Source organism: Clinocottus analis, unplaced genomic scaffold (genome assembly GCF_023055335.1).
Source record: "Clinocottus analis isolate CAN_PGR_092001 unplaced genomic scaffold, fCliAna1.0.p SCAF_6, whole genome shotgun sequence".
Lineage (NCBI taxonomy): Eukaryota > Metazoa > Chordata > Actinopteri > Perciformes > Cottidae > Clinocottus > Clinocottus analis.
Genome location: NW_027176218.1, coordinates 8,445,607 through 8,461,241, shown reverse-complemented (window position 1 = coordinate 8,461,241; position 15,635 = coordinate 8,445,607). Strand labels below are relative to the sequence as shown.

General features: G+C 40.1%; 1 protein-coding gene across 1 annotated transcript in view; it reads left to right on the top strand.

Annotated features, from left to right (window-relative positions):
- cunh15orf61 (chromosome unknown C15orf61 homolog) overlaps positions 1-15,635 on the top strand; it is a 31,336-nt gene that overhangs the window by 423 nt on the left and 15,278 nt on the right. Inside the window, exons 2-3 of the mRNA XM_068603147.1 lie at positions 17-1,206; positions 1,803-1,839. Of these exons, the coding sequence (XP_068459248.1) occupies positions 17-144 (128 nt within the window). The 3' untranslated portion in view covers positions 145-1,206; positions 1,803-1,839. The remainder of the gene's footprint in view (positions 1-16; positions 1,207-1,802; positions 1,840-15,635) is intronic.

The window sequence follows — 15,635 nt, the reverse complement described above, 5'->3', positions numbered from 1 at the left end:
TGTCCTTTTCCTGCAGGCATCCCTTGTTTGGCTTATGGCATTGGCTGCTGGATGGTGGTGGGAGCTGCAGAAACAGTGCAGACAAGTGTTGGACCTGTCACAGTCTATTTCGCCTACAAAGAAGAAGGCGGCGCACAGTACTAAACCAGAAATACAACTATTTTGAGTGTATTTTCAAGAGACTTTTGTCTGCCAAACTGCTGTTCAACTGTTCTGGTGGACACATTGGCTGAAGGGCCATCTTATGTCATTGATGCTCTTGTTGTTTCGCTGAACTGTTTCATTTGTGTTTTATTATTTAAGATTGAAGAGTTGCATTGGAGGACTCAGCAATGCATGTTATGACACTGACACAATACTTGCCGTGTTTGTTCAGAAAGCTGACTTTCCATTAACATTTATTGGAAAGTTTAGGAAAAGTCATTGTAAAAGTATGTTTTTTGCAACAAATATTTAAGCTTGTAAAATGACTGTGATGATTTGGATGTAATGGTTTTCTTGTCACATGGACTTAACACCTGTACTACGGGTCAGCAAACTTCTCAAGACTTGAATATTAAATAGTTGTAAATGAAGTAATTTTCTTAAGTAAGTCCTAAATATTAACGCGATACCAAGTGTAATAATCTATTTCACCCAATCATGTCTTTTGCTTCATTTTGTGTAACAAGGTTGTAAATAACCCTGGCTCATTTATTTAAAGGTAAATTAGTGATCACTATGCATGCAACAGATAGTCAATAGTGTTAGAGAAAAAACAGTGACAAGACAGGTCTGATAAAATAGGTTTTAATTACCAAAGTGTGGCCTTTGTATAGAAACATCTGCATCCCTTCCTTCGGGCCTTCACTGGACTTTGATTTCTGGTAATGTGCTTTGCTGACAGGGCACACTTACCTCTGCTGCAGTCCTGCGCCCTCTGAGATGCAGCTTGACAAACTGCCATATTGATTTCTTCACTCCTCAGCATCTCCTACTAATAGCATTTATCAGGGACCTCAATTTTCTGTCCTTGGCCTCTTCATTTTTAGCAACAATGAAACCGAACAAATAATTTCTTGTTGTACATGTAAATCAATGCACCTTCTGACCTTCTTTGTACTTGAAGGCTGTGATATCGGCCCACATGCTGTCCATGATGTGTCGTCTCATCACGAGTGTCCTGTTTTGTGAAACGAGCTTGTTCTATGGAAGATTATTTACAAGGTAATTGGATCCAATATTTAAAAACTGACACATCAAAAATGTGTTAAATTCCTTGTGGTCTTAGAGTCTCCGTTAATTTTAAGATTTGGCCAACTTACTCAAGCACTACTATCACCTCTATTCCTCCCAAAAAGTGATAAAACTACTTTGCTTTACTGCATCAAGGACACCACTAACTGAATGAGACATTAAACAAATATTTAAGGTCCCTGGATGAACAGTAATTTACATATTTGTATAAGCAAAGTAACTGTTGTGTAAAAGAAATCCAACCCTCATGCCGAATTCATGGGCAAAATCCTCTTAAACAGCATGATGACACCACAATATCTCTTAATCATACTAATTGCCTTGAACACGGAACATTTAGACACACTTATGGAAATCTGATCCATAGTATCAGGCTGCACTTAAATCCCCCTCCTTTCATTTCCAACCTTTCATCAGGACTGGAAATGTGCATGGGGAATGCTCAGGCAACCATGTCTTAATTACTCATTGACCCTTTGACCCACGAGCTGCATTGATACACCGTACAGCCAGACACAATTGCGTGGGGTTGCAACTGACTACAGCTTTGTGTACTGCTTTTACAGGATGATGCGAGTCAGTGAAATCTAAACTGTGGAGCATGTGAGTACATTGTATTTGTTTTCAGGGCTTCACCTTTGAGTCACTCTAAACTGCAGGGGAGGGCACCCCTTCAGCTCCAGCAGAGGCTTAGCATTACACACCGAACCTCAGTCAACACAAGTGCAGGTTTAGAGTATCTGGCAAATGAGCTGCTGTAAATTACAAAAATATATCCGCATTTGGTGCGAGATTGATGTCTTTCAATAGCCGTTGTAGTCTAGTCCTGTATTGAAGGGTCTAAATTACCCAACACACATCTAATCTGGTAATGAACAAAGAATTAATGCCCGTTTGGCAAGTTTAATTGCATGCGAAAGCTGGTAATAAGTTTTGTCAAGGTGAAATCTTTAAATACTTGTACTGTTTAGAATTTAGGTAAGTAAAGCAAAACAAGTGCTGAAATTGAGTGTAGTGTTGCTGTAAATTGTTAATGTTCAACAGTGAAATTGCTAATCAACTTGCAGAGAGTTGTAATTATCTTCTAATTAGCTAATACATTCTCTGTTTCTTCGGAGCAAAAAAACATGGCACAAACCATGTTCATCCTCTTGAAATAGTTGATGCAGCCACTTCTTAAATCAATTATTAAGCAGAAAAGTCACAGCAGTTATTTCTGTCATATAGATATATGGCTTGGCAGAAACAATTATTGTGTGAACAAACCCCTGCAGCTAATATTGGTGAGGTTATCATTATTAAGCCTCTGGATCGGCCACCAGCATCGTCTCTGTGCTTGCTCCACGAGCAGCAGGGTACCAAAGCCATCACTCAGATCACTTTAAGGACCACACTTGGAATTACATCTTAATGCAGAAGTGTCAGCCAACATTGTCACAATATTCACAGTGAAATGGCACTTTTTGAATTACAATGTGACAAGGCAAACATAAAGCTCATTACTTTTCTACCAGAAACCTCTCCAGTTGCATATTTGCACACTTTGATCGGCTTTGAAAGAGGATTACTTAAGCAAAGTAAGAGGCTTCTATGTTTGTTATAGTTAAAAGATCTTTGCGTTGGTTAATAATTGCTGATCTTTGGTCATTATCACTGAAATTACTACTTTTTCTGTATCTTTTGATGGGGTTAAGAATGTATTAAGGTGTATTTCTTCACCAAAGTGATGACAAGGGGCACCATGATTCTTTTCTGTATCTTCTTTTATCTTTATGACATGTTTTAGAGTGTGTGTGTGTGTGTGTGTGTGTGTGTGTGTGTGTGTGTGTGTGTGTGTGTGTGTGTGTGTGCGCGTGTTCGTGTGTGTGTGTGTGTTGGGGGAAGGGGAAGTATTGAAACGCTGTGCCTGCTGTGCCAATCAGCGTTGCCAAAGCTACTGTCAGTGGGTGGCTGAAATGTCTGTCAGTCATCTATTTTGGCTTTTCCAGCTCAAGACCACTCCCAGCTGACATTACGACTAAGTTGCAATAAATACAAATTCTGGACAATTTTGTCTAGGTTCCTCCTATTCTACTTCACATTTAAAGCATGATAAACATGCAAATCTTGTATTCTTAGAGTGGATCCAAATTTATATAGTTTAATAAATCATTGTCATTGCTTTTTCTGTGTTTAGTTGATGCCCTTGAGCTTGTGCACTTAACTTCATGCCCAAATCCATTTTTTTTCTTCCAGTCCAAGTTGATTATTGTTATGTTTTTCTTTCTCGTTGATGATGTGGCTTCATGTTCACTTCATTCATACTCAATGCTTACTCTGTTGACATTAAGAGAGTAATGGATTTTAATAGTTTCCCCACGACTTATCGGGAGAGTTAAATGAACTATCCATTTTTATTATATATTATGCAGTATTTAAAGTTTCAGCTCATTAAAAAACAGACGCCCTCCACATCCCCCAGGCTGTCTTTTACCCCCCACCAGCATGCAGTCAGGCTCCTCTAGCCACGGGCTCTGCTTGATCTGTTTTTCCTAAGTCAAAATTGAAATACTCAGAAATATTTATTTATTTGCTTATGCCTTTTTATTTCACTAACAAACAGCCTAATGCCTTTGTTGCTTAAACAAGCGGCCTCAGTGGATCAGAAAAAGGGCATGGTTTTGTTTGATTTATATGATTTGTTATACAAAATGTATGTTTTATCATTTGGTTCAAGATAAAATATCTTAGAAAAATACTGCATGTGCCTAAATGTTGCACCAGAGCAGGCCCCTTGTGTTATTTGATCGCCCTGCTTCTTACTTGCACAATAAGGAGCAACCTACACAGAAACTCAAAGCCAGACTGGGGATTTGCATTAAATATACTGATACTGATGCTGCATACAAACATAGAAATGGAATAAATCAATTTTGTTCGGGGAAATGCTTCACATACTTTTTGATGCAGCACGATCTCCAATCTTTCTGCAAATGAGCTGCAGCCCCTTGTAATGGTTTCTGCTCCTCGTGGGAGGCCGGTGTCTCAGAAAAGCTGCTGATTGAGGGAGAAATGTAATACAGGTGTAAAGCAGACTTGATAGGGGTCTTACACGAGGGTTATGCATTTTAACAGTGATATACATACTGTTACATATTTATCAAAGAATATGGGATTTGCTGGGTTGACTGTTTCTGGCCTGCAGAGATTTGTAAGTTTCTGCTGGAGTGTTGTTAATTCTGGCGGAGAGGGTGGCTATTATGTTGAATTAATAGGAATTAAGGGTTTAAATTGGTTAAGTAAGCACTTCATTAATCGTGAGTGGATTGCTGCGTGTGAGAGGTTTATAGGTGCTGTAGTGCTTAGATGAAAGAAAAGGAGGGAGTTCAGAATTAAAAAGCTGGGTGGTGCTCAGTAGATGTAGACAAGAACTCCCAAAGAAACAACATCATGTAGAGCTGAACGCATTGGTCGATTAACTGGTTAGGCCATTGACAGAAACATTATTTGCATTTTTTGATATAAGATTAATAATTTCAGTCATTTAGTTTGGGGAAGAAACAGTGAAAAAAATATAAAACATTCTCAGTTTCTAGCTTTTCAAATGAAAACGTCGCTGCTTCTCTTTGTCATGTATCAAAATAAAATATATTGTTCGGTCAAAATGAGACAATTCAAGATTTTACCGCGGGCTAGAAAGTTATGATGAAACACATTTTAACATTTCAAAACTATCCAAACAAATAACTGTCAGGTCAATCGATAATGAAATAAACATTAGCCGCAGCCGTATTTTCATGCACTCTACATGTTACAGCAAATGTTCATGCATCTATTTTCCAATGTGACTTTGATACACAATGTGAAAATAAAACTCCAGCAAGAGGTGCTTTTAAAGTCCTTGCTGACTGCATATCTACAGTATAACATGCTGATGGTGCATTGTATATAAGTTAAACTTCTGTACCTCAGGGTCTTTTGGATACTATTTTCCAAGTTTTACTGCAAGACACAGACTGAAAATGTGATTCAAGGCTCCCTTTAAAGGCTGAAACCTTGAAGCATAGGTAATTGTTCAATAATGTAATCTTTTGCCCTCAGTCTGGACACGGCAAGAGCTGCTGTAAGTGAAGTTATGGCACGGGTCAGTTGGAAGCGTCTGCCTCACTTGATGTGGCTCCCCCAGCAGAGGTGGACTAATTGAGGTGTGTTTTTATCTGGGCTTGCTAATGATGATGAGGGTGTTGGAGAAGTAGACTGTCCCCTTAGGCTGAGGAATAGCATGACTTAGCCAACCTTCTGTACTTATTGTCCAACAAAGGGGGAATTCACTTAATGCAGTGCTTCAGAAAAGTGGATAATTGTGGCCACAATCAATAAAGTAACAGAGCGGAAAATGAACGGTGTGCGCAGTGTAGCGTTGTTGTACAGATTTGACGGAAATCGAAAGGAGCGAGGATCTTGTATTTTTGTGCTTGTTTCAGCCAAGTCATCAAATGAGAAGTCAATCCCAGTTAATTCACACAATATACCAGCAGGTTGAAGCCAGACATGTTTACTTTGTGTGTGTGTAGCTGTGACTACAACCACGTGTGAGTTTGTGTCTATATGATCGAGGGGGTATGTTTGGTTGGATGAGCCACATTGTTCCTGTGCGGCCTAGTGACATCGCTGGAGGGCAGAGAGGGATGGAACCTGAGAGGGGTGACAGTGATAAATAGCCCTTTTAATAACAGCTGCCCCACTTGGCCAGCTAGTCCCAGTCAGTGTCCTCTGTGTATTTATGCCTATGTTTATTTATGCATCTATAGCATGCAGGAAATCATCACCGCAGGGGTACAATCATTCTTTTTTTGTGGTGGTGGTGGGTAGTGGGGGGGGGGGGGGGATTGCATCGGTTTAACTTTGGGATGGGGGTAAGCAAGCTCACCTTAAACCGAGCAGAGATTCATTTAACCCTCGGGTTGATCTGTTGGTATGTCTATGCTTAAATATTCATATATCTGAGAGAGGAGTCTCACTATGATACTTAAAGCGTAATCAAAAGTCCTGAAAAACAAAAAAGGAGTATGCTTTAATGTGCATTGAAGTCGACAGAGAAGAAGATTTGTATGTGTTAATGAATGCAGCAATATATTTTCTCCAGTTTCTGAGGGCAGATTCAGTGTTCTAACTACCATGTATATTTTCTTAAGGACCTGGATATGCTATTACTTTGTAGTATAATGGCTTGTATGATGCTCTGTGCTGCCTTCAATCTGCATGGCATTTTTAGTTCATTGTTGCTGCTTGACTAAAGTCAAAACCTTTTGTCTGCTGAAATATGACCTCAGGCCTCGGCCTGTGAATAGGGAGAGGGGAGGCTGTAGATCAGAAGTGTCAAAGCTTCTTCCCGGAGGGCGATGCCGGCGCTGTTCACACTCAAACCAGTTCCCTCACTTTAATTGGTTCAATTAGTTAAGTATCCATATACATTATTGTGTATGCATTTTTCATGACTCTTAACGCTCTGTTTAAACAGAACATCTTCCGGCTATGATTTGCCATTTGGATGAATGTCAAGGAGACTAAATGATTGCACTAATTGAGTAATTAAAAGCAGATGTTGGAGCAAGAGCCAACAGCATACACTTTAAACACTTTGCCCTCCAGAAAGCCGACAGTGTTTTTGACACCCCTGTTATGTATGGTTATCCCAGAGGTGCCTCTGTAATAGTTACAGTTTCACCCTTGTGATTATTCAGTTGAAGTCTTTGCTATTGAGCCACAATGGTGTTTTTATGCTATTTTGACCATGGGAAATGGTCTGGAAAAGAAAAGCCCATCATGCAGCCTAATAGCCAGACTCAGTGGTGCACAGATTCAACACAAGCTCTAGACAGGCAAAGCACAGTATCTCCTCACTTGCCCTATCACTCTTGCCCCCCGCTGTCCTCTGCTGGGACACGAGTGGCCTGTACAAGACTCTTTTGAGGGAGATGCCGCTATGTTGAAGGTAATTAACATTGGAAATGTGCCAGTAATGAGAACTAGGGTGCCATCAAATCGCAAAGGAACAGGGTGTATTTCAATGGTTTTGACAGCTGTGGTGATTGGAGCATTGCTGGAAGGCTTTGCAAAGTGCAGATCAATAAGTAACAATTTTCCTATTAAAGAAAAAATATTTGGACATTGCACTAAGATAGCTTGTGGCTATTTCACTTCACACCAGCTAAGGAGTAAAGGTCTCTTGTTGAAGGATGGTTTGTGTAATTGTGTCTTTACTGAGGCGTAATTTGCTTTTCTTTCATTCTTGTATTCAGCAATAACTTAATAACCCTACCCCCATTGCCCTGAACTTAGATTCCACGGTATTTATTAAAAATATTTTACCTGGTTGTAGTTTTCATACAGTTTTTTCTCAGAAATGCTCGGAAGTCACTCAAACCACAAATCTTCAGTCTTGCTGGTGCCTAAACATATGTTATGGTCCTCGAGAATGCCCCCATTGTCTCATATCCATTTTGACTATATATAATCAGTAATAAGAATAGTTGTTTCTTACAGCCCCATTAAATACTCTTTCACCCGCATTACAACAGGAGAAACAAGTACCTAAATTACAATGATAGCATGGTCTGTATATGCTGAAAGAGATCTTGAACGGACCAACGTTTAACGCCAAATGAAATGTCCTATTAACATATTGCAGAATTTCGAGTGCAGTACATTTAGTGCCCTGGTATTGTTACACTACCATTTGTGTGACAACACAAAACAAATAGTGGTAATCACATATGTTCAAGAACTTCTGAGACAGAACACTTATCAGAGCATTTTCAGTTTAACCTTAACTGTCTTCCTTTTGTAGTTGTTTCACTGGTAAAACAAAAAAAAAACCTTAAAGAGAAGCTTATAATTACCTACTTCATGTCGATGCAGTCAGGATATTCAAAAACAGTAGAGGGAGTTGATGACAAATCTTGTTTTAATAAATCTCTTGGCCACTAGCGTGGCTAATGAACTTAGTAATTATTCATCACTGGTTGGAAGAGTTTAGCCCGGGTGAGATGAAAGCAGTGGATGCTGGGAGCCACAGGAATGGCACAACAGGCAACAATCAACACAGTGTCGCACAACAATCAATCAAAGCTGTCGGGCCCTTAACAGTCAGAGTAATTTGCTGTTTTTTTTACAGAAATGAGTACACCTTGTAGAATGTAGCTAAGATCGCTTTCCCAAACACCTTGCAGCACAATACTTTTAAACCAATGAGATATGTGTCACATGATTTATGACAGTGCACATATAAAAAGCCTTATTTTTAAGATAAATAACTGTTTCATGAGCTCAAATTACTCCTGCCTAGAGTCACTTCCTTTCACAACACAATGTTCTGTGTGGTTGGATGTTAACATTTTAGTACAGTTGTTTGTGGCTCAATGGTATAGCTGTTTTTCACTTCGAGTCACACACTCATACAACACATGCATACATACACACATACATACATACATACATACATACATACATACATACATACATACATACATACATACATACATACATACATACTTACATACATACACACACACACACACACACACACACACACACACACACACACACACACACACATATATATATATATATATATATATATATATATATATATTCATATAAAATATAAGTCTCTGTCTGTCTATAGGACACACTATTAAACATTTAAATATAAATTGTCGTGTTTTACTGAACATTTGTTAAACCAAAGTGATATTTAAATATGAGTCAGAGCAATGTGGTGAGTAATACTGGACTATTCACAGATGCTCCTTTCTGCAGAGCTCTAAATCATGTTTCTTAATTCCCAGAGCCACATCTCAATCATACTCCTTGCTAATTTGAGAGTCACCCTCATTTCATTTTAAACGATTCATTTTTGGCAAATTTGTAAATGGCCCCGATGTGTTCTACAATTTAGTCAATTACTGTTTCAGCCAGCAGGACTCCAGGGACCAGGAACATACATCGCCTGGAGGTACCATCTCAATAATTGTTTCAGAAAAGTTGGGAATGGATTGCTAACGCTCTGTTCCACTTATTGAAATGTCAATTGGAGCCAAGACCCTTTTACTTCTCTTCTCAGTCTTTCTCAGTACACTATGACTGCCTCACTTTTCCTTCCCTGTCTGAGTCCTAACCAATGAATGATACAACTGCACTTTCATAACATTTATTCCAAAACAGTATTTATTCTTGTGATTATTGTTCGCGCAGAGATTATTTCCCATGCAGGGACTCAATTGAGCAGTAATGGTTGAGCTTCTTTGATATAATCCATGACTTTCAGTTTGTAATATGTCAAATTAAAATGTAACATATAATTTGAACTCTACTGTATACTGAAATGTTAATTAATTATTAATTAGCTGGATAAAATTAAGAGATGATGATAATCCAAATTAGGTCTTAATGGGTACTAATTAAGAAAATAATCTTTCTTCATGGAACCAAACAGCATGACCTGCAGACCCCAATTAATGAAGTTATTATTCCCGGTTTCCCTGTGTTAAAATATGTTAAAAAACCCTGTAAAATGTGCTACTGTTTGTGTTTCCACAAGGTCCCACATCCATCCTCTGAGCCAATTAACCTGCGAGGAGTCTGTTGGTGCAACGCTATTTAATTAGAGCAGGGATGTGACATGATGCTGTGGGGAAGCCCTTTAGGTGAGACACAAGATAGTATTTAGCCATTATCCGCTGCCTTTGTTCCCTCATGTGCGCAGCCAAACATGAGGACCTACATCGTGAATTGTTCAAGTAGAGTCATCTCAGTCATCCACACAGTAGGATGCTTTAAACATAAATCAGAAGGGCAGCTTTAAACATACTTCCTTCCACAGTGTATATTAGAGTCATTGTTAATAACAGAGAATAAAAGTGTGTGCTATACTGTGGGTCAGCTGCACGAGTCTGCTCTGATTACTGGATGGGTAATTCTGTACTTCTGTGCGTAAGACCTTCAGCTCTATAATTAACTTTTTCCTGCACCCATCAGGCTCCATTCCTCACTTGATGTGTCCATAGTGACTGTTACATGCAACCAGCTTGCCATTCAGTATGTATTAAGCTGTCAGAGTGGGCTGCTCTCCCAAGCCGCCTGTCTTCACTGAACAACCCAGCCTATTAACTTCTATTGACTGTGACACACATGTCCCTCCAAAATGAGCGGTTCCGTATTGATTTTTCCTGAGAGCTGCTCACTTCCCCCTTTCATGCCGCCAAGGGTGAGATCTTTATCCTGACTGATTGTATATGTTCATTGTATCAGAGTAGTGTTGTGCGTTAGCCATTTTAGACCCATGAACCTCTTCTGCTCTCCCCCTCCTGCGTACCACGGCTACTTGTATGCAGCCAAGCCTCGATGAGACAATTAAAAGGCCTGACTCCCCCGTGTCCCCTGGATCACGGCGGTCAAATGGAGCCGCAGACCTTCCCTTGCAGCTTAATACAGCACACGACATGAGACATGACAGCCAGCTCTTCTCCCCCCTCTAACACACTGACTCTCAATCAATGAACCTGAATAGAAGGGTGCCATATCCTCTCAGTGTCACGCTCTCTAACTGCTACAGCCAAAATGAACTCTGACAGCATGTATCGATGTCATATCAAGCTCCACCATTGAGAGAAAAATGATTATCTGCTGGTGAAATCAGTTATTGACAAGCTGTGTAATAGCTTCCCTTCCCGAAGGGATTCATTGATACAGTTTATGGGATATAAATATTTATCTAATATGTGTCTGAAATAGATTTGTCTGGTTTAGGGATACAGTGCGCGTGTCGGGTCTATGGTTAGCCCACAGAGGGCTATCAATGCCTCACGCTCTCTTCTGCCACTCAACCATGACTCTGCCTTTCCTTTAGTTGGAGACTGTTTTTACAAGCAGCATGAAATTACTTTGGCTGTTGCGACTCCATCTTGAAGTCAATAGTAAAACATGTTGTAATTACATTTTATGGCCTCTCACTCTAGAAAATCAAAATGGCTTTACTGCGGCCATCATATTGTAAATGCATGTAGACGTGCTACTTGTCTCACCATCAGTGGAAAAGGTACTCAAACCCGTTACACAAGTAAGATGAGAAATACCATAAAGAAATGTTATTACAGCTAATATGTGTAATAGTCCTGCACTTCATTTACATAAAGTAACATGTGCTGACTTTCTTATGGTGAAATGCAATCTTTTTACCAGCGTTGTCATGCAATAGAATTTAAGATTTTTTAAAAATAGCAATGCACTGCTTGAAGACAGAACTTGTCATTTTTTACATTTGGTCAATTGGAGTAGTGGAAAAATGTTTTATTGGTGCTCGAATTACCTACCATCTTATGTTTTTGACTACATTCACAACTGCCACAGCATTTTGTTGCTTTTTGTCCACAGCCAAGAGAGTATTTACTCTTTTCCTATAAAACAGCTTTTAACCAGAAGTGTTTGTCCAGAGACTGAAAACTCACCCGACACACCTTTGCTATGGTGTAATGCCTGTCTTGTTTTCTGGTAGCTTTTATCAAAATTAGATGAAACAACTCAAATTTGTCACATGATTGTCTGTCAGCTTCTTCTCCCGGGTGTTATGGTTTTATTGTACAGAAAATGTTATATTGATCTTCCTCCTCTCGTTGCAGCTGAACTTGCGTTGACCTGCTTTGTTGCTCAGATGTTGAGAGGTGGTACGATGTGTTCCAGTATTTCAATCATCCGGCATGACCTTTGATAGTTACATCTCATTTCTGTAACAGATCGAGAAAATGGTTGTCGGCTCAATACTAAGGCAAAAGAAAACTAAAAAGCAGATCATTCAGATTTCAGAACACAATGTTGGAGGAAATGCACGACGCGCCGTCTTATTGTATGATATTGATTTTTACAGACAGGCACATGGCACACTGACTATTTCTCCTTGATGATGCATGACTTCGGCCTTGTGAACATGACAGGCAGTCTCAGGTCAAATACCTCTGTCTCCCATCCTCCGCTGTGTCTCTATTACAGTCGGTGGGCTCTTTGGCTGACTTATTGACCAGCTCTCATGCTCGTTACTCAACAGAGGAGTAGTTTGCTGTGATTGATACCATGACTACTCTAAGACCGCTTTTAGCCCCCCTCCTCTCTCCTCTCCAAATCCTATCTGCAGTTTTAAAGCCATGAGTGGGTTTCATTAATGGTCTCTCCTGTTTATGACACCATAATTAGAGTTGAGGAAAGGCACCTAACTACCACGGTTCCACCATACTGAGAAAGTCAATAATGCAAGCCCAACAACTTCTCACACAATTGAGCCCCGTGGAAAATCCATATGCTCTGCTGCTCTATGTCTTTATGGTGCTGTTTTAGAAGAAGCCACCTGATTTGTTAGTGTTTTGTCTTCCACTTTTAACTAATCCCACAGAATTGATTAGTAACAACGGCAATATCATTTAGCTTCCAGCAGCCTCCACACAATAAATGTTGTGTGGGATGTATTCTCTTGCAGCCAGTGTGTGACACTGTGTTTAGTATAGCATGCGAGGCCGAGCCTTGTGGCCATTTACCTGCTTTATAATTTGTTTTGTGCTCCACCTCATGTACATGCGGCGACTCCTGTAAAAACCCAACCAGGCTGACCGCTACGCCTGGGTTATTTGTGCACAGCAGGTCATGGGGGATATTGCATTAGATTGCTTTCCCAGAAAATAATTCTGCCAGGTGGTCTATTGGGCTTTTCTCCGTGTATCTGTCAGGCAGGATCGCGTGCAGTTACACAGAGAAAGAGAGCTGTTTGAATACACACAAATACACCCTGTTTTTTTGTTGTTTTTTTACTCACCCATCTGTCTTTTTAATTAAAACAACAACAAGAAACAGCTAAGGGAGTACTTGTGCTTGCAAAAAAATATGTAGTTTTGCAGGCTGCACCTTTGATGATGAAATAAATATGTTTATTTTACAAGCTAGTTTCAACTGAACATTTTATCAGTGTTAACGTAAATTCAATCATTCAGGAACCACACTGCCACTTAAAAATAATTTCCCAGTCTGGCACCCGTGTCAAGCTCTTGATGTATGTTCTTTGTTTTCTCTATCACAGGTTAGTGTGAGGCAACAGCTTTTAGGGTTGAACAGAATAGTGTGTGTGGTCTTTAAGTGCTCAGCAGATGGTGTTCCTTTCAACTAAAGACAAGTCGGATTTTATTTATTTATAGTCCAATATTGCAAACCATGCTTCAAAGGGCTCTGCAAAAAAAGAAAAAAAGATGCAAACAGTGGTCATGTAACGCAAACAAGTTTAAGATCCTGCCGTTGAGTCGGGACGTCAGTTTTTGCCGCACAGCTTCTTCTTTTCTGCGGTCACGACTGTCATCTGATGGGTCCTTTAGAAAGCACCATGAATAGTTGATGTCAGAGCGTTCGCTGCAGCCCAGACTTGAATGTAAATAAGATGCAGGTGACCGGGACAACATTTCAAGGCCATGCCATTTGCACATTTTGTGTTGGCTCTTGAGAAACCAGAAAGCTGCATTCAGACTAACAGTCATTCTGTATGAGAAAAAAAAATGCAGTCCTCGCATTTAAATGAGAAAGAGGGCTGTCGCATGACAAAAAAGTGTCACCAAGCTAAACTTTTGCAGCATTGTGACTCCATCAGGCAAGGCACATACATGCAAACACATTCCTGGTAGATGACATGGTCATGTGAATAGTGTCATATGTTCACCATCTTATTGTCAAAAGGAAAGGAATTCATCTGCCGCCTTAGTAACTTTCCAAAGTTTAAAATACGGTCTCATAGTATTATAAAAACGTGCAGTGTTTTTGCATCTGAAAAGCAACAGATCTGTTACTCAAACTGGACCTCCTGGATCAAATTTCAGGTCTCAACAGTGTCTGTAGCTGTCTGTGCGCTTGCTAACAGAGCCACTGTACTCATAGTGGTGCTTTAAACTGCATGCTAACATACTACTCACAATATTGACATGGGGATATTCACCGATCAAAGTTTATAACATTTGCTAATTACCTCTAAACACACTGTTAAATTGTTTTTAACAGTTTATTTTTGCAGATATTTGGTCATAAAGTCAAAATTCTAAGATAATTATTGATGAAGAAGTTAGCCTGATGCGTCCTCTGGCGACCGTGAATGTCTTCTAAAAACTGTTCAAAATAATTCCTCATTAAAAATGCTAATCGCGCACTGATACGTTTTACCTTATAGGTAGCGCGCTCATTGCATTATGAAGCGGTGTTAATGAGGCCAGGAAAACATGTTGAGATGACAGCAGTCTAATGACTTCCATGACAGTATACAGGCACTGGTGTAATCACAACTAAATGTCAGACACCATAAGGCCTGGTGCATAATGGCTCCAGATTGATATCTCCCTCTTGCTTTAATTAAGAAAAGCATTTTTTGCTTAAAAGGTATTGATTGTAGGTTCAAGGAGAAGCAAGGCATCAAACTAAGCAGTGAAGAGAGGACCCTGGACTCATACCAGAAGGTTGGTTTGCTCTGAGGAACAAAAGACATGCAACCTCGAGCTGTTTGCATACATTGCTGTGTCTTCCTTAAGACGAAGGTAGAGGTTAAGTAAGCACTGTAGCTGTCAGGGTTGGGTTGATTATCAATTATGATAGTTACCACTCAGGTCCAGACGTTGGCATTAATCAAAGCATTCAGTCAGGAACCTGTGAAGCATTTATCTGAGTAACTGAATCCCCCAGAGTAAGGTGCATAACTGACTTTGCCGACCAGGAGATGAAGCGGTGCACGTAGCAAGACAGTGGATAGTTATGTATCATGAATAAACTATTCCTCTGAGACAGGAGCGTCAGGAGGCCTATAGCTACACAGAGCTAGGATGGGACGTTTACCCCCGCTGGCCGCACACCCTCTGGCTAGCCTTCCAGTGAGATTAAATGTTATCTCTAACATGTGCTTCTGTAAACGTAAACCAAACTTAGCTCATATCAGTTCACCCTTGACTGGAAACCTAACCTCGGTGACTGAATGAACCGGTATCATAATTAAATCATCAGCGCTTCGCTTTTACTGTGCCTGCAACCCTAACCACCGCAGGAGAGCAGTAAGAGGAGCGTGACTCTGCCGGCCGGTGATGACAGAGTAATGGTGAGCTGAGAGCCTCTCTGAATGGTCTAGCATGGCAGGAGCTGGTGGGGCAACAGCCACCCACCTAACACCCGCTTAGACCTTATCTGGATATCTGTGCTATCGCTCTCTTAGTTACTCCTACGTTACCCTTACTTACCGCGCTCCTTTTAAACATTGTTCATTACCTTTGAGAGGGAGGGTGCAAATATAGTTATTAACCTGCAGATTACCTTCACATTCTTAAACATATATAAGCCTTTATATTAACATCAGATAG